The sequence below is a fragment of the Lepisma saccharinum genome, chromosome 1 (genome assembly GCF_977018435.1).
Source record: "Lepisma saccharinum chromosome 1, izLepSacc3.1, whole genome shotgun sequence".
NCBI classification, from domain to species: domain Eukaryota; kingdom Metazoa; phylum Arthropoda; class Insecta; order Zygentoma; family Lepismatidae; genus Lepisma; species Lepisma saccharinum.
The window spans coordinates 11,773,954-11,793,548 of NC_139229.1; the positions used below are offsets into that span (position 1 = coordinate 11,773,954).

The following is a 19,595-nucleotide window of genomic DNA, read 5'->3' on the forward strand; positions in this document are numbered from 1 at the left end:
TCTCTCGCATGGTAGTCAGGCGCCATAACGACTTTTTTTTTTTAAAGACTACCCCTATGCGGTAGTATATCCCCCTGTTATTCACATTTTCTCAGTTTTCTGTATTCTCATTGGGACAAATGCAAACATCCATGTCCGAACTGAACTAAAGTGTGGGACCCCTGGCATATAGTGCGTTGAGCTAACCACTCCGCCACAGAGGTCGACTGATGTACCGTGACCCATACATTTATATTTAAATAAAATTTATATTTATTATCTTTGTACTTCAAGAATGTCCATTGGAGAGGAGGGGGGGATTCTAGAAACTGTATAGAAATAGCATGATTTTATACAATCTAACATACTGATTCCTCTCATTCGCTGCTCACGTATGTGTGTCTTTGTGTCCACTAAATGGATGCAGGTTGCAGGGGTTGAACCACATTTCTATTTTATTAGTCATTTAACTTCAAAATAAGCTTTGTACGAAACATTTTTTAAAAAAATATGGGACATTTTTTTTTAGTAGTTGACGAAAAATTGTATCCTGACAAAAAAAAGAAGTTCAAGGTCACACGATTAGAACAGCTGCTGTGACTAGGCCTACAGGTTAGTGAGATATCACACACCCACTAGAAAACCTATTGAACAGCTATCACTCACGTACAATAGTACATTCCAACAAGGGAGGTCTGTTGCGCATAAAGGGTGTGTCAGAGAAATAAATTTGTTGTACAATTTTAAGTGTGTTTGAAAAAGAAAATGATAAAAATGAGAATGTAGTAGCCTATAATTGTGCTTTATCAAGGAAGGTGAAAATAGCATTTTAAACTTACCCCTTCAGTTCTCTTAAAGATTATTACATAAACAAGCGAGAATGATGGCTACGGTCTTCCTGATTCGTTCGTTTGCTACTTGAGTGTTGTAATTGACTGTTGTATCAATATCTGGCGAAACCAGAGCAGTTAGGCTTGACTATGAACAGCTGTCTTCCAAGGCAACAGATTCTCTTGTGGTGGCACTGATGAAAACTGTTCCACACAGGTAAAACAGCAATTGAGGAATTGGCGAAACCAGGGCAGTTAGGCTTGACTATGAACAGCTGTCTTCCAAGGCAACAGATTCTCTTGTGGTGGCACTGATGAAAACTGTTCCACACAGGTAAAACAGCAATTGAGGAATTGGCGAAACCAGGGCAGTTAGGCTTGACTATGAACAGCTGTCTTCCAAGGCAACAGATTCTCTTGTGGTGGCACTGATGAAAACAGTTCGCCACAGGTAAAACAGCAATTGAGGAATTGGCGAATTCAGGGCAGTTAGGCTTGACTATGAACAGCTGTCTTCCAAGGCAACAGATTCTCTTGTGGTGGCACTGATGAAAACAGTTCCACACAGGTAAAACAGCAATTGAGGAATTGGCGATACCAGGGCAGCTAGGCTTGACTATGAACAGCTGTCTTCCAAGGCAACAGATTCTCTTGTGGTGGCACTGATGAAAACAGTTCCACACAGGTAAAACAGCAATTGAGGAATTGGCGAAACCAGGGCAGTTAGGCTTGACTATGAACAGCTGTCTTCCAAGGCAACAGATTCTCTTGTGGTGGCACTGATGAAAACTGTTCCACACAGGTAAAACAGCGATTGAGGAATTGGCGAAACCAGGGCAGTTAGGCTTGACTATGAACAGCTGTCTTCCAAGGCAACAGATTCTCTTGTGGTGGCACTGATGAAAACAGTTCCCCACAGGTAAAACAGCAATTGAGGAATTGGCGAAACCAGGGCAGTTAGGCTTGACTATGAACAGCTGTCTTCCAAGGCAACAGATTCTCTTGTGGTGGCACTGATGAAAACAGTTCCCCACAGGTAAAACAGCAATTGAGGAATTGGCGAAACCAGGGCAGTTAGGCTTGACTATGAACAGCTGTCTTCCAAGGCAACAGATTCTCTTGTGGTGGCACTGATGAAAACAGTTCCCCACAGGTAAAACAGCAATTGAGGAATTGGCGAAACCAGGGCAGTTAGGCTTGACTATGAACAGCTGTCTTCCAAGGCAACAGATTCTCTTGTGGTGGCACTGATGAAAACTGTTCCACACAGGTAAAACAGCAATTGAGGAATTGGCGAAACCAGGGCAGTTAGGCTTGACTATGAACAGCTGTCTTCCAAGGCAACAGATTCTCTTGTGGTGGCACTGATGAAAACAGTTCCCCACAGGTAAAACAGCAATTGAGGAATTGGCGAAACCAGGGCAGTTAGGCTTGACTATGAACAGCTGTCTTCCAAGGCAACAGATTCTCTTGTGGTGGCACTGATGAAAACAGTTCCCCACAGGTAAAACAGCAATTGAGGAATTGGCGAAACCAGGGCAGTTAGGCTTGACTATGAACAGCTGTCTTCCAAGGCAACAGATTCTCTTGTGGTGGCACTGATGAAAACAGTTCCCCACAGGTAAAACAGCAATTGAGGAATTGGCGAAACCAGGGCAGTGAGGCTTGACTATGAACAGCTGTCTTCCAAGGCAACAGATTCTCTTGTGGTGGCACTGATGAAAACGGTTCCCCACAGGTAAAACAGCAATTGAGGAATTGGCGAAACCAGGGCAGTTAGGCTTGACTATGAACAGCTGTCTTCCAAGGCAACAGATTCTCTTGTGGTGGCACTGATGAAAACTGTTCCACACAGGTAAAACAGCAAGTGAGGAATTGGCGAAACCAGGGCAGTTAGACATTACTGTCTTTTTCTTGAATGGAATACTGTTGCCATATTCAGAAACTACAGGATTTAAGCTTGACAATGATATATAACATGATAGGGTTCCGTAAACATGAAAAATAATTGCAGGTGTCACAAAATCATGGAATGACCCTGTACGGTTTCATGTTGGCTGTCTGAATTATTCCATTCAGCTTAGGGCCATAAGGAAGAATGCTCCATGTAGGAACAGGACACAGTTATGTACAGGTCCTTTGTCTGTGGTTCGCAGTATACAAGGTCTGTTGATTATTTCCCATCAATGTGACAAGAATTAACTTCATGAAGTTGAGTAACTTTGTTACTGGTTAGCCAAATTTAGAAATTTCAAACGTATGCTCATATGATGTTTACAGGATGTGCATAATTATAGCCCAGTAAACAAAGGATTTTTTTCAGAAATACTTAGGGGAAAGGTGAAGTTTGGTGTATTGTTAGACCATCATAAGAGATGTATTTTCCCAAAGATGCCCCTCCCCCATATGCTCCCCTGACTGAATATTCAATGTGCAGTGTATTAGAAAAACATCCATATATCTGAAAGAAGTGGACATATCGGGACATTCTTTTTTCAATTTGTGCCAACAATACTCGATAAATTTGGTCCTCTCATGTTTTAAATATTTCCAATGAAAATAAAATGTTAATTTTAAACTTACTTTTCTTCTTTTTGGCACTGTATTTTTGTTACTAATGATATTGGAAAATTATCTTTAATTTGATACCCCTGTTGACAAGCTTGGTACTAAAATTTGCCCTGTAGGGAGTCAAGTTTGAACATGCATGCATGCTTTCACTTGCTACGTGCGCTCCCCTACTCTTGCTACATTCCCCAAAAATGTGCACATTTAAACAATATTTTGTAACATTTTAAAGTAGCCAATGTGCTGTAGATGGATAGAATACAGTCTTATTTTGAAATGACCTGTATTCATACATTTGCATTAGTTAATAACCTGTTTTCGCAGCACGAAATAGTCTCTCTGAAGATTGCCTCGGTGGTTTTCTTCACATTTGTGTCTGGTGTAACTCTCCTGTAGTGTTTCTTCAGTTGCTCCGTGTTGATGTACCTGTCAGAATTTACTGTTTCACCTTGGGCCAAAACATCAACAACGACGTTCAAACACATCAGGGTTATTTGAAGTGGAGGGACGATCACACAGTTCAACTTCATCACCTTCTGTGGACTTAATCCTCTTCATCCATCGCCCAACGGTACTCCTGTCCACTGCAGATGTTCCATAGACAGCACACAACCGTTTGTGAATATTCACCACAGTTTCGTTCTTGGCCGCCAATAATTCAATTACCGCTCTCTGTAATGAGTGTCAAACAGACCTGCCATCTTTACTCACCACTACACTGCTACCGCGTATCGGTCGAACGTGAAACTCTGCATACAAACTAAGGAAGCATCACAGTCTGACTCAGGAACAAGACACTTCGATATCTTTAACCTCTATTGAGAAAAAAATGTGGGGCATTACTTTTTGAGCATCCCTCATACATAAAAAACTTCAAAATCTATCAATTAAAAAAAGATCTAATTTTTCAAGGCGGTGTAGTCTGTCAAAGGCCTTGAATGCTGTTTTAGAGTTTATAAAAATCAATTTTGGCAAGTAGGTGTTAGACTTATTATATTTTGAGTAATAATGAATTTATTAGTGGCCAATGGTTATTTATTTGCTAATGTAAAGAGTTAGTCACTACACCTCAGTATAGCCTTGCACTGTCTCAAAGATAAACCTAGGTGTTACTGCTTGCTGTAGGGTGTTATAATCTAAATTTCATTAGAAACCAAAAGTGGTCGGTCGGTCATTCCATGCCAAACCATCCAAGGGTGGTTGCATGACCATTTTAGAAAAAATTCATTTTTAGTACATAGGTTTGTACATGTTTCTAGATATCAAAACCAATGTTAAAAAAAAAATATTGTCTTTAGTTCTCCTGGGGCAGCCATTTTTCCAACATGCCGCATGGCTTTTTTTTGCTCATGTAGCAGTATACAGAAACCTTAATATCTCAAAAACCATTAAAGCTAGAGACCTGAAACAAAATTCATTTTGTAGCTAATGAAGTATACTTCCTATGATATTCAGGTATGCTTTGCTTGAAATTGCATCGTAAGTACAAAAATTATGGTGGAAAATGGGGTAACAATAGTTTAAAAATTGCATTTTTAACCCTGATTTCTTTAATGAAGGGGTTTAGTCTAAGGCTTGATTTTTTTTTCATGTGTAGACCTACGTACAGGGTGTCTGTAAATAAAATATCAGTGCTTAGAAATGCACCCCTTTTTTATATCATGGGCTCAAACATGGCCGTTCATTGAATTTTGACAGTTTTCGGGGTTAAATATCTCAGATGGGTCACTTTAAAAATTCTGAAATTTGGCACAAAGGAAGCCCTTCATGAACCTTACTCACAGTAAAAATCTCAACTTTTAGATTCAACTCGTTTTGGTCAATATGAGGTAACATATGTCACCTAATTTCTGACATTGCAAAGTAAGGTTAAACTACATTCCATACTTACAATAATGAAGTCTTTTCTTTCTATTTTTTTAAATTAGGGTTAAATAAAGGCTCAGAAACAATAGTAACATAAGGTTTTAATACTTGACTTACCATAAATTGAAATTAGAAGGTATGACAATTGAAAATCTGCGAAATTTCACTGCAAAAGGTTTGATTTATTAGGTACCCACGACCAGTTGGTGTTGTCAGCTCCAGTTTCCTATTCATTCTCTTTGTTAAATCAGGCAGGATTCTTTGTTCTTCCACTAAGTTCCTAAGTAATTATCAGAAACCTTCTGTTCTTCACATATTTTTTCTTGGCCAAGTGGTAGCGATCAAACTGATGATTCTGACCTTTTCAACATTAGTTTTTTGCTCGTTTACATTTTTCTTCTTATAATTTCAATTATATGATTGTACTGGCCATGCAAAGGATTGTCACACTTGCTTTCCTTTTCTTCAGTTTTAATGCTTAGTGAAAAGCAACTTTCCAGTTTCCTTTGCACTCCTTGTAGGATTTGAATAGTTTTTCGAGCAAGATCACTTTATTGTTTTTCTGCAATCAGCCTCCTCAGTTTTGAAACAGGAGATGCATAAAATACAGAACAGACTTCATGCATTTCCTTTAGTTTTCCTTGGCTTGGCACAAAGACATGATTTCAATTCTGGCATTTAAGTGAGTCACTTTCTCCACATATGAAACTTTTACTCCCAACATATCAGGCATATTGATTTAACTGGTATAAGGCTTTCTTGACACTTTTTTTACCTTACCTTACTTAACCTTTTCTTTAAGTGGTACTTCTTAAGATCACAACATACTTTACCATATAAAAAGCTATATTTAATGGTATTTGCATATTGTCTCTAAGCCATACACCTGTAGTCTTGACCTAAGAAGTGTTATCATTTTCACTGACTTTGTTAAGATTAGTTAGGTCTTTGGGAACCTTACCACATGGGTATTTATGACAGTCCTCTCCAATTAAAAATATTACAGAACACTTCATTTCCTGTCACAGATAACGAACATTCACAAGTCACTACTCTCGGCACATTAGGCAAAGGAAGAATGACAGCAGAGATTGTACATGCACAGATCAATTCCAGGCTTGCCTCACATCCTATCAAAACATGTCTCTGAATCTTCTGCTGTGCATGACTCACATCTATTTCAACAAATGTCTTTTCTTGGAAGAAAAAAAAAGTGGAAAATAAAGGAATCAAAAGATAATATATTCTACCAGCTTTGACACTCCAAAATAAATATCCTACTTTCAGTGGAGTGCCCAAGGAGGGGTTTGTGGGGGTCATAACTTAATACCTTTGGCCTAGTATTTCATAAACAATTACGTCAAAGGCAGGATAATGTGGCAAAAACAGGGCTGTATACTAAGTCCCTTCGGTTGGCCACGGTGGCTCAGTCGGTAACGTGTCTGACTACCATGCTAAAGGTCCCGGGTTCGATCCCCGGCCGGTTCAAATCCGGGAACTTTTCTAATGATGGAAGCGGCCCCGGTGCCCACCCAGCATCGAATAACATGGGTTCCTGTCTGAAACCCTGGGGGGGTAAAGGCGGTCAGGGGCGTGATGCTGATTACATCACCCCCACTCACGACCGGATCAAGAAAGTGTGGGGCGTTACCCCCACACCCCCTATACACCTTCATGGCGTGGTGCTAAGCACAGGGGAGCACTTTACCGTTACCTTTTTTTTACCTCCCCTCCCTTTCAAAATTCCTGGACATGCCACTGCCTATGCCAATGCCTAACTGCATGCCACTGCTGCATGTACTGCTACATTGATAAAAATATGGGGGAAGCTCAGTTTTGGAGCTGGAACTGGTCGTGGGTACCTAATAAATCAAACCTTTTGCAATGAAATTTCGCAGATTTTCAATTGTCATACCTTCTAATTTCAATTTATGGTAAGTCAAGTATTAAAACCTTAGGTTACTATATTTTCTGAGCCTTTATTTAACCCTAATTTAAAAAATAGAAAGAAAAGACTTCATTATTGTAAGTATGGAATGTAGTTTAACCTTACTTTGCAATGTCAGAAATTAGGTGACATATGTTACCTCATGTTGACCAAGACTAGTTGAATCTAAAAGTTGAGATTTTTCCTGTGAATTAGGTTCATGAAGGGCTTCCTATGTGCCAAATTTCAGAATTTTTAAAAGTGACCCATCTGAGATATTTAACCCCGAAAACTCAAAATTCAATGAACGGCCATGTTTGAGCCCATGATATAAAAAAGGGGTGCATTTCTAAGCACTGATATTTTATTTACAGACACCCTGTAGGTAGGTCTACACATGAAAAAAAAATTCAAGCCTTAGACTAAACCCCTTCATTAAAAAAGTCGGGTTTAAAAATACAATTTTTTAACTATTGTTACCCCATTTTCCCCCATAATTTTTAGTACTTACGATGCAATTTCAAGCAAAACATACCTGAATATCATAGGAAGTATACTTCATTAGCTACAAAATGAATTTTGTTTCAGGTCTCTAGCTTTAATGGTTTTTGAGATATTAAGGTTTCTGTATACTGCTACATGAGCAAAAAAAAGCCATGCGCCATGTTGGAAAAATGGCTGCCCCAGGAGAACTAAAGACAATATTTTTTTTTTGAACATTGGTTTTGATATCTAGAAACATGTACAAACGTATGTACTAGAAATGAAATTTTCTAAAATGGTCATGCAACCATTTATTAAAAAATTGGTTGATTTGACATGGAATGACCCGAAGTAAGTTGTAGCTCTCCCAAAAGCAACCTTCTACACTTGCTGAAAGCTACTCAGTATCTGCAAACTTAAAAAATTTTCAGCACAGACACACACACATGTTCATCTCCTCATCAGATGGAATTGCAGAATCTTCTTATTGTGCAAAACCTGTTGAAGTAAATGAAACTATTGGGAATCAATTGAAGCACTACCTAAAAAACCGAATGAATGATCTAATAGTTGCTTGCACGGCATGAATATTCTGTATATCTGTAATTGATGTGTTTCAATTGAGAACAAAGCAATATCAGATGCGTGAAAAAGGGATGGTAAAAAAAGAGAGGTTGAACAAGAACTTGAGGTGGTCATCACCGTAAGATCTTGGGGGACTTAAAGCATACACCTGAACAAGATGATGTAGATTACAGTGCATGAAGTGACCCAAAAGATAAATCATTCTTTGTCCAGTGATATCTTTACAAGTCTTCATGCCCAAAGGGTAGAACGATACAGGATGCCTGAATTTTCAAAATCAGTACCAAACATTATTTTGTTTCAGTATTTAGAGTTCGCGTAAGGAAATTTCCATTGCATTTTTTTTAATAGCGAGTAAAATATGTGTTTTCTGTATCATATGTATCCTTAAATCAGAATAAAAAACATGCCATTATATATTTTTTCACTGTTACTAGCAGAATTTTAAATTTTTTTGTGGCAATATGGTAAGAGTCAGCCATATATTAGAATGTATAGTGTAGGTTATTATTCATGCTGTTACAAATTGTCTTCTTTAGGAAGAATTAGTTACTTTTAATTCAGTTTTGTATTATTTAATAAATTAAATTTTTCTTGATCATATTTCAAAATGTGTAGTTTTATCTTATTCTAATAGTAGTTTCTTGGCCAGGGCTCGAAATATCTCAGTCGCCTCATCGCCATGCCGACTGTGATGTTTTGCTGTAATATTTTCATTAGCCATAATTTATCTTTTCCTGGTGCCTGATTTTCAGAGCTGGCAACTGGCTGTGAAAAAGATCTTTCGAGCACTGTTCTTGGCCTTTTTATATCGTATTTGCCACAAAGGAAAGGAAGAAAAAAAGCTTTGCTTCTGAGAAAAGAGGGACTTGCAACTGAATTATAGGATAGTTTTTTTTACCCCTGTTCATGATATGCTGATAATTTTCTTTATTCCTTTCAGGTATCTGGAATTGCAGTCCTGACAGTGGGAGCAATAATCCAGAGTGCTTACTATGATTACACACACTTCTTGGACGACCGAGTATTTTCGGCTCCTCTATTGCTAATTATTGTCGGTGCGATCGTATTTGTGGTAGCATTCTTTGGTTGCTGTGGTGCCATGAAAGAGAACCATTGCATGATAATCACGGTAAGTATTTTTAACCATTTAACACTTAAATATTAATCTTGCTTCCACATATCTTATTCAGGGTGTCAACCAGTCTGAAAAACATGGAAATCTGCTGTTTTTCTGGGAAAAACCAATATTTTTGTGGTGCTAAAAGTAGGTTCTTGAACAAAGAAAAGCACAAGGAGGAAATTTAAATTTATTATGGACAAATTATATTACAGTTTGATATACTGAGTATTACTGACAGTTACAGTAGAAATTGCACATTGAATACTCTAAGATAGGGGCCATGTTTTGAACTATTTTCAACTAGAAATCTATTGCAGTACATGGCTATTGGCATGTACCACTTTCTTGTTGCAATTTTTGGGTTGTGTTTGCTTGATATATTAATACATATATTTTAAAATTTTGCTATAATTATGTATTATTTATGTTGTAATTGTTATTTTGTTAAATAATATTCTTTGTTTATCATTAGTCAATACGTGGCAAGACAAGCAAGCCTTTAGGGGGCCCTCAGCCATTGACATAGTAGAGGGTTGGTTCGTATACGCATATGTAAAAAATAAATGTAATTACTCAGGGGTAGTGCTGATCACATCACCACCAAAATGACAGTTTGAGAATATGCAGGTTCCTGTCCCCCACATCCCCTAAATGTGCCTTCATGGCAGGGTGCTATGTGCAGGGAGAACTTTACCTTTGCAATGTATCATTTATGTGATTCATACTTAAATGAATAATAATAATACATTAATAAAAACAATAATTTCATAATTAGGTTTAACTTATTTTTCAGTTTTTGAGTCAAAACATTATAGTCAGGTTTGTGTGCTGAATATAGAAATGACAAGCAGGGTCCTTGTTTTTAAAAAAAATCATGCTCTTCATTTCAATATTGCCTAGAAGTTCAAGAATCTTAGGTACCAAGTGCTTGTCTCGTACTACTTTTCAATAATCTTGTTCCTTTGGATACTAATTGTTCTTTCTTCAGTTTTCAGTGCTGTTGGTGTTGATCTTTGTCCTGGAACTGGCTGGCGGAATTGCTGGGTACGTGCTGCGAGACGACGTGAAGGAGATGCTGGAGACCAAGATGAATCAAACCATGTATGCTTACGGAAATGGAACAGACAGCAAGAAATCATGGGATGTCTTGCAGCACGATGTGAGTTCTAAAGAATCTTGGATCATTTACAAAGGAGAGTCAAATGAAAACCTTAAATTATTTTTGTTTCTTATCTAGTACACTTTTGTATGTAGGGTTCCACAAGTTAGCCGAGTTTTAGCACAGACCTATTGCTGATCTACATATATTTTCAATTTTGAGTTAGTGCCTGTGTACCTCAAGAGAAATAAGTATTTGGGGTCCACTTGCAGTTACTGCGAAGGCCTTTCCACCTATCTGCCTGTGACCAAGCCCCTCTTGGATGAATGAATAAAGTAACACAGCTAAGGAATACAAAAATGAATAAAAATTACTAGTATATTACACAAAAGCACAATTTGTACGACAACAAAGTACCACCACTTGTGGCCAGGCTGCGCTCGCACACACACACACACACACACAAAGACACTGAATTCAGTTCTATTACGTCATTCATATGACACATACTTCACGTGGTAGGCCCTCACTGCCATCTAGCGAGCAACTCTAATCACACTACAAAACTGAACAAAAAGAGATTAAATTTTCATTTGCCGAGAAATTTCTGTAAGTTTTAGACTGACAGAGAGCAAGGAAACACTCCTATTCACTGGTGCAAGTGTGTAAAGGAGGCATCATATTTAATATGACAAAGAATGCCATTTTGAAGCTCGCTGATCAGTGTTGCAGTCATGAGAGTGTCTTATAAATTAATAGTAGATACCTCATGTAAATTTCAGCTGTATACAGTCTGTCCTGTAATTTTGGTCAGACTTTTAAGGTTTTCATTTGACTAATGTAATGTAACTTTGGACAATTTTCACTCGAAACGCAAATTTAAAATGTTTCACAATACTGTTATGGTAAGCCACAAGGCAAATGTTCAGTTATTTTATCATCCTTCAGTTTCCTGCCTCTGGGTGGGTCGGCATAGAAGTCAAGCCTCTCCATTTTTTCCTAGTCTTCCACTACTCCTCTCTTTACACGGTGTTCCAATCTTGTAGTCTTCTCCTAACACTCTCCGCTATCTCCTCTTTACACCCACATCTTGTACTTGGTCTTATTCCCACTCATTGTGCATTGTAAGCTCTTACTGGTAGTCTTTCTGCATCCATCCTCTTCGTGTGTCCGAACAATCTCATCTGTACCTGATCTATCCTGTCCTGAAGCTTCACCATCCCCACTGTTTGTCAGATCTCCTCATTCTATCTCTTCTACTCTTCCCCAATATACTCCTCCTCCACTGCCTGATCTTTTGTCGCTCTCTTGTCACTGTTCAAGTCTTAGCTCCATACGTAATTATTGACACATAGTATGTGTTGTATATTACCTTCTTGCATTTCATAGGTACATCCCTGTTCCATATCAATCTTCGAATGCTTTGATGTAGTCCACCACCCATTTGTCCTCTTCTCTTTACCTCATCTATTCTTCCATTTCTATCAACTATGCTTCCTAGTTCAAAGTTCTTTTATATTATTTGCAATTAACCAGTCTACAGTCCATGCATGCTACATTAAAAGGTGCCAAAACGAGGGGGGCAAAGACATTTCCCTTTGTATGTAAGATGTAGCATAGTGCGGGGGCAAAAGTGGTGAAAATTTGGGGGCAACTGCCCCCTTAATCGCCTGCACTGTAGAAAAGGGAAGCAAGCATATCGCTATCAGACAACAGTTATGAGCATTTGCCTACCATCTAGTGGCAGTATGAGGAAGTACGATGTCCAAGCATTACTCAGGATTGCTAACTTCGTAAATGTACGGCAAATGACCATTGAAGTAAATTTTTGAATTCAACTCCGTATATATATGTGATCCGCACACTAGAGAAGTTTGTGAACTCCGTGTGTGTGTGTGTGTGTGTGTGTGTGTGTATATAATACATACATATACAGGGTGATTGGTAATTCGACCTATTCCTGGAAAGTGGTGATACTAGAGCACATTTGCAACAAATTTGACCCTATGCACCAGGGGTTGGAAATCAATGGGTTTCGAGTTATTAGAGTTTGTAGATTTTCGTGACCTATTCAGACTTGCGACCAAAAAACTACTACACCCTGGGCACTCAATCGACATGTTGCTAACAGGTGACGAATGAGTGACTACTGGAAAAAAAATCCATGCCCAAAATTCCCATACCCACTGAAAGAAAGAGTAATTGGAGCACATGCCATGAAGAAATTTGGGAATTTTTGTTTAAATCGAAGAGGATTACTCAAAAAAATGGTAACACACTTAGTGTAAAAATTACGGAAAAAACTTCCTCGTTTCATAAGCTCTCCAAAAATATACAAATGTTGTCAACTAGCACACGGGTTGGGGGAAAAATCTGAATATGAAGTGGAGAAGCCACGTTGTAGACCTCTTTGTCGGTTGTGAGAAATAAAGGAACAAAAATGAGTGAAATAATAATGTTATTTACCATTCTCATGATTCCAGGTTGTCCGAATTAACTGTTACGAAAACTACAAATCCTGTTCAAATTGCCTCCCCCGGTTACATATGCAAGCACACAACCTGCGGCATACTTCAGACACAAGTCACTCGCGTTGACACTCAGTCTCATGTATTGGGTGGCTGTCACAATTCTCTCTCTCAACTCCTCTTGGGAATACACTGGTGTACTGTAGACTAACTCTTTCATGTGACCCCAAATGTGAAAGTCACATGGCTTCAAATCCGTACTCCTCACCGGTCAGGGGGTCGGGCTGCCTCAACCAATCCATCACATGGGATAATTTTCGTCCAGCCACTGTCGCACACCCCAGAAATAGTGGGCTGGGTAGCCATTGGTAAATCATACCCCTTTTTGTGGCGAGCGGCACATCCTCCAGCAGTGTCGTCAATTCTTTCCTTAGTTTTCGTAGGTAATGCCGTTTAGGTTTTGTGGAAGATAGAATGGCCCGATCACATGATTGTGGATGATTCCCATTTAGCGAGAATTTTCTCTGGTGAGCCTTTTCGTTAGATTTTCTGGGGTTATGACCCTTAGGGGACCAAAAATGCGCATTATGAAAACGTATTACCATCGCGGTCGAATTTGGATTCATCGACCACAGAATTCTTGTCAGATGGGGGTCTACAACACACCTCCGCTTTATATTCAAATTTTTTTCCCAACCCGTGTGCCAGTTGACAACATTTGTATATTTTTGGAGAGCTTATGAAACTAGGAAGTTTTTTCCGTAATTTTTTCGGTAAGTGTGTTACCATTTTTTTTAGTAATCCTCTTCGATTTAAACGATAATTTCCAAATTTCTTCATGATGTGTGCTCCAATGACTGTTTCTTTCTGTGGGTATGGTAATTTTGGGCATGAATTTTTTCCCCAGTAGTCACTCAATCGTCAGCTGTTAGCAACATGTCGATTGTGCCCAGGGTGTAGTAGTTTTTTTCACAATTAGTAGTTTTTTGGTTGCAAGTCTGAATATGTCACGAAAATCTGGTGCATAGGGTCAAATTTGTTGCAAATGTGCTCTAGTATTACCACTTTCCATGAATAGGTGGAATTACCAATCACTCTGTATGTATATGTATGTGTGTGTGTGTGTGTGTGTGTGTAATAAGGTAAAAGGAAACACTCACCGGACAGTAGGAAAATTCAAAATTTTCGCTAATTTATAGCATCATCGGTGTGAGAAGAAACAGAAGACGGAACCTTGAATTGAATTTTCCTACTGTCCGGTGAGTGTTTCCTTTTACCTTATTTGAATTTTACTTAGCCCTTTTGGCCCTCCTTGCTTTTATCCATTATATATATATATAATGAGTGTGTGTGTGATTAGCACTCTAAGTACTTATTTTAAACTTGGATTGTTTCATGATGGATGTGGTAAACTTGGTTTAAAATTACTTATGTGAAATTTTCTAAATTTCACTAAGTAAATGAGATTGTTTGTTTCATTAAATTCAAATAAAGTAATTTTTAGGATTCTGAAAAGTGTAACACTCTTTATAGCATTTTACCCCTATAATTGAAGACTTGAATCACAATTTTGTGTGTAAACAGTTCACAGATTCATGTTAATTGATGATGAAACCTAAAATAAACTTGTTGAGCTGTACCTGTGTTGATTTTGCATCATTAATTTCTCTATAAATAGTGAATGATTTACTTGCAAGTATCTGATCCATCATATGTGGTTTTACTGCATAATTGACGTGTGGCAATTAATATTTCAGTTGAAATGCTGTGGAATTGATGGCCCCAGAGACTGGGAGCGTGTGTTTCAAAATGAAACTCTACCTGGTTCCTGCTGCCTGAATGACATTGAGCATTCATGCTCTTATTCGAAGAATGCCACAGTTGTGTATCAGACAGGATGTTTGGCTGAGTTTCAGGATTTCATTGAAAGCAATGCATTGAAGATTGGTGGTGTTGGAATTGGTATTGCATTTATCCAGGTATGTTAAAGTAGTAGTTACGTAGCATTGAGCTCAAATAGTTGAATGTGATCGATGTTTTCCAAAAGGGCACCCACCTTTTCACTTATCTTCAGGCGAGTGTGTGAAAGTTATAAAAGTTTCTCGCAAACATGAGACAAACAAACTTGCTTGTACATGTGCAAAAGCTCCTTGCTAAGAAAATCTCTGCAAAGAATCCCCCACAAGTCCCTAAGGTTCAAGTAAACATACCTCTAGGAATATTTGTTTCTGCCACTGATAATATAGGGTGTTTCAAAATGATTTGAATGGTTTCAACTTGTATTTTATTCATAAATTGTCAAAATAAGATTCACACATATGTAATATACTGTTAAAGTTTAAGTGCCAATGGTTATTGCGAACTTAACTCCAAATGCTCAATAGGATCACCCTTCGTCACTCTGTACACGTCAGTACGGTAATCTAGCTCCATTCAGACATGTTTCAGTATAGCAGCACTAATGCAATAGAGTTCTTTGAAATTGTTTTATGAAACTGACGTTGCACAATCACGACTGACCCTACTCTCTCAAAATGTTTTCTCCTCGCCACTGGCAGCCATTTAAAAAAAAAAAAAAAAAAAAAAAACTTAAGGATGTGTTCGAATATATTTCAGTGGATATTCTATCTGTGGATCCGTAATTGTTTGGTATTGCTCACGGAACTTGTTTTTATCATTCAGATCATTTTGAAACACTGTATATGTGATCTGATGGTTTTTGTTCTTAACCAGCAGGGTTCAAATTCACTGCAGATTGGTGATGGGGCGAAGGGACACCCACACTGTACCAAGTGTTTCAGAAATAATTGAGGGGTTACAAAAATTTACTGCAAGTAAACTATTGAACTTAACGTTACTGCAGCCAGTCCAGAATGATCGAGGAATGTAAACAGTTTGTGCGTGTATGCTTTGTTAAGCTAAGAGTTCGTATGTCTGCCACTAGGTGCCACTCAATGTTTTGTCCCCAAGATCACCGGACCTTACACTGTGACTTCTTTTTGTGGGGTTTCATCAAAGACAGGGTATTTGTCTCGCAGATGCCATGGGATATTGCAGCCTTAAAGGAGCATCTCATCGCAACGATAGACACTGTCAACAGGCCGATGTTGATGTGTGTCGTGTCACCCATGGTGCACACATTGAACACTTGTAGGGGGGGGGAACTTTGCATTCCTAGTTTGTCGCTGGACAGGTTTCATTAACATAAGTTCAATACTTGCAATAAATTTTTGTAACCCCTCAGTTATTTCTGAAATGCATGATGTATATATATGACTTGGGGAAAGGGCAAAATAAAGACATTGAGAAGATAATAGTTCTCTACATGAAATTCGCATGTAAACGCATTACATACTTTGCGACAGCTGATGAAAGGCAGTGAGATATGGAGAAGAAATAACAAGGCTGACTAATGTCTGTGGTCCCGGGGATTGCAGAGTTGTGTCCTTGGAGATGAGACTATTTTTGGTTCGTTCTTTGTTGGGTTTTTTTCAATGTTATTACACAAAGTATATTAGAGTTCAAAAATTGTTGTTTATCTTTTGCTCTTTTGCTGTTAGAACAAAAACCGTTCCCCCCTGGAAAAGTTTGGTGGAGGAGATATTTTAGGACGATTATAGGTGGAGGAATTCCCCCTGGGATTTCACACCCTGCCTACCAGAAATAAAGAATGAACAATCAGATTCCACGTGATTACTTGTAAAAGTTTCTTGATTATAGATATTTTGTGTGAAAAAAAATAACATTTATATTAGTCTGTTGCATTATAAAATGGTCTGGAAAACATTTTCAATTATGTGGAAAAGTCTAGGAGTTTGGTTTAGCAAATTGAGTGTACGGAGTATGTGTGGTTTTCTGAATGTCTAGGGAGATTTCACACTGTAGTGGTCATGTGTAGAGGCACATATTTTTGGTAAATAAAAAAGCAAAATTTTGGTACAAAAACTGAGTCAAATTTCGGGTTCAAAGGTATGTAAATTGACATTTTGGTGTAGTAACTGCATTTATTACATAAAATAAACATACCTCTTCTAATAGCACATTTATGTAGTTACCAGAGTATCTAGTTTATTCCTGTATAAATGGGTCCATTTTTACTTCTCTGATATTTACAGCAGAATTAATAAATTTTCAGTGAATTGCATAACTCTCAGGATAATTTAAACTTCAGTAAGTGAACTCTAAATTTCATATTTAAGAAAAATTAACTTTATAGTGTGTTATTTCACATTTTGTGTGAATAGTGCAGAATCCTTTGTTCAGTTGGTGAAATCCAGAAGTGACACGTGTTGCTTGGGTGTGAAATCTCCCATTACATGCATGACAACAACAACCAATATATGCCTATCGTTGGTTCTTTTGTATCCAATACTTATTTTAAGCAACATTTGTTGACATCTTTTGTGTACTAAACAAGTTTTTTTTTCTTTCTGCAGCTTGTCGGAGTTATATTTGCGTGCTGCCTTGCAAAGTCAATTAGAAAGGAATACGAGACTGTTTAAGTGTGAAATATCCATTGCTTCAAATCAAGAAATTAAAGGATCTTAGTGCAGCAGACTTTTTTAAAAATTTCAATACTTCAAGAATCTACGACAAAGGAAGAATAGTTCTGTTAATTAGAAATATGGAACATTGAGAAATGAAAAAAAAGTGCATCACATTAAGAACAGCATAAGTTTGTGGTGTTTTCAAGTTTGAAACACATAATGAGCGTTCTTTCACTCATATTTTAGGAATCTGTTTGCTGTTGTATTATTTTATCCAAGTGCAAGAAAGGGAGCGAAGAGGAGTATGATGATCTTTTTTCACTGTTCAGATCTGATGTTGGGAAAAGGTTTTTTGAAATAAAAAAAAATGGTGTTGTATATTGTACTTAAGACAGATTGCCCCATCTCAAAACAAATGCATCCATGTATTCATTCCTTCAGCAGCTGTTTATATGTACAACATAATGGATGTACTGTTTCAATATTATGAAAGTATCGTTAAAGAAAAAAGTAGCACTATTATGTAATTAATGGTATTTCTGGATTTATGGAAGTGTGTGTTGCCTTCAACCTTTACGCATGTGTAGACTTTTATGTCTTGGTGAGCAGTTTATTCAAGTTGCATGTCAATCAAAACAGTAAGTTGCTTAGCCATGATGTAACTGATAATATCTACTTTTGGAAATGTATGAAATAAACTCCATACCAAAATATGGTGGAAGCTATGGTCCAGGTTATGCCGATACGTTGTGAAATTCGAACACCTCGTTCTGAGTTTTAAAACAAGTTGATTTAGTTTTATGCTCCTGTCGTGTAAATATTTCATTTTTTTTATCATGCTTCCAATGTGTATTTTAAGAGATTTCACACTGAAATGATAAGCAACAAGCGACATGTGCCACTTGATAGCAGGTCAATCGGTTGCATCATTTTGGACCATGCAGGCATCTCACTTTGGTGTGAAATGTCAGTGCGTTTCACTACTGGGATATATTCCGACAAGAAGTACGAAGGAATACATTAGTAAAAGATTATGGCTCGGCCAAAAAGGAGATTTGAATTTGTAATATATTTTTCAATATGAATCTGAAACTACATAATAGTGCTACTTGTTATGTACATAACACTGTATGGCACAGATTTCTCTATCAAGTTAGTGTGTGATAGCGTGCCAGTATCTTGATACATTATTTACTCAGATGTTTTCTGGAAAAAAAAAGTTGTTTTCTTGTACGGTAACTAAGTTCAAATATTTTTTAACGTTTTGTGCATACTGCCACAAGAAACCGTTCACCTAATAGTACTTTCAAGGTCAGCTATTATGGTTAATTCTTTTCAACTTGGAAATTTGTGACAGTATGCTTTGTAAGTTACATATTTATTATATATTATGTGTACAGTAAAGTTGTGCTATTCTTGGTAATTTTGAGATTTAAATAAAATCTTGTTTTTTGATAATTTGTAGATTTTGTATGTAGAATGGGATCAACACCACTTGGAATATTGTTAATGGGTAAAATTGCTGTTAATTTTAGATTATTTCTATAAATTGACACACAATAACAGTTGCAACAATTTTGCGTATTTGTGTTTTTTACGTTATGGTTTCAATTGTATGATTAATCCAAATCGCTGGATCATTTTACATAATTTCCCAGATGGAAAAAAATCTTCTTTGGCATACGTCGTTGCCTTGTAATCAAGGGGTCCCAGGTTTGATACCCGGTGGAGGCATACAGTGGTTCGGATCCCACTTTAAACTGTAGGTCCAGTCCCAATTCGCTTTACTGTGCATAAAGTGGACTTAAAACTCCAATCTTGTTTGGCATACAAGAAATCCCTAAATTCCATATATTGAATCTTATGTACAGGGCAGTGTTCAGAAAGTTACTTTTAAAATGGTAACTAGTTGCAGGTACTTGCTTTAAAAAAGTAAGTTACTTTCTGCTGAAAGTTATCTTGCAACCAAATTACACAAATCGATCATTAATTGTAATAAAATATTTTGTGAAGACTAACATGTATTTTGCTTATTTTACTGGTACATAATATAAGTCTTCGTATATTTATACTTACTACAAAATAGTGCTCTCCTGTGCTTTGCGCAACGCCATGAAGGTGTATGGGGGGGGGGGTGAAGTTCACACTCTTTGATCATGGTTGAAGGTGGGGGTGATGTG

The 19,595-nt window shown here is 37.6% G+C and overlaps 1 protein-coding gene across 1 annotated transcript; it reads left to right on the top strand.

Annotated features, from left to right (window-relative positions):
- The first annotated feature begins 9,191 nt into the window (after nt 1-9,191).
- LOC145992816 (CD63 antigen-like) lies at nt 9,192-18,873 on the top strand. The gene is made up of 4 exons (XM_083129207.1): nt 9,192-9,370; nt 10,350-10,520; nt 14,686-14,907; nt 17,365-18,873. Exons 1-4 carry the CDS (start codon nt 9,341-9,343, stop codon nt 17,428-17,430), a joined length of 489 nt encoding a protein of 162 aa, XP_082985333.1. The 5' UTR covers nt 9,192-9,340; the 3' UTR covers nt 17,431-18,873.
- The last annotated feature ends 722 nt before the right edge of the window (nt 18,874-19,595 follow it).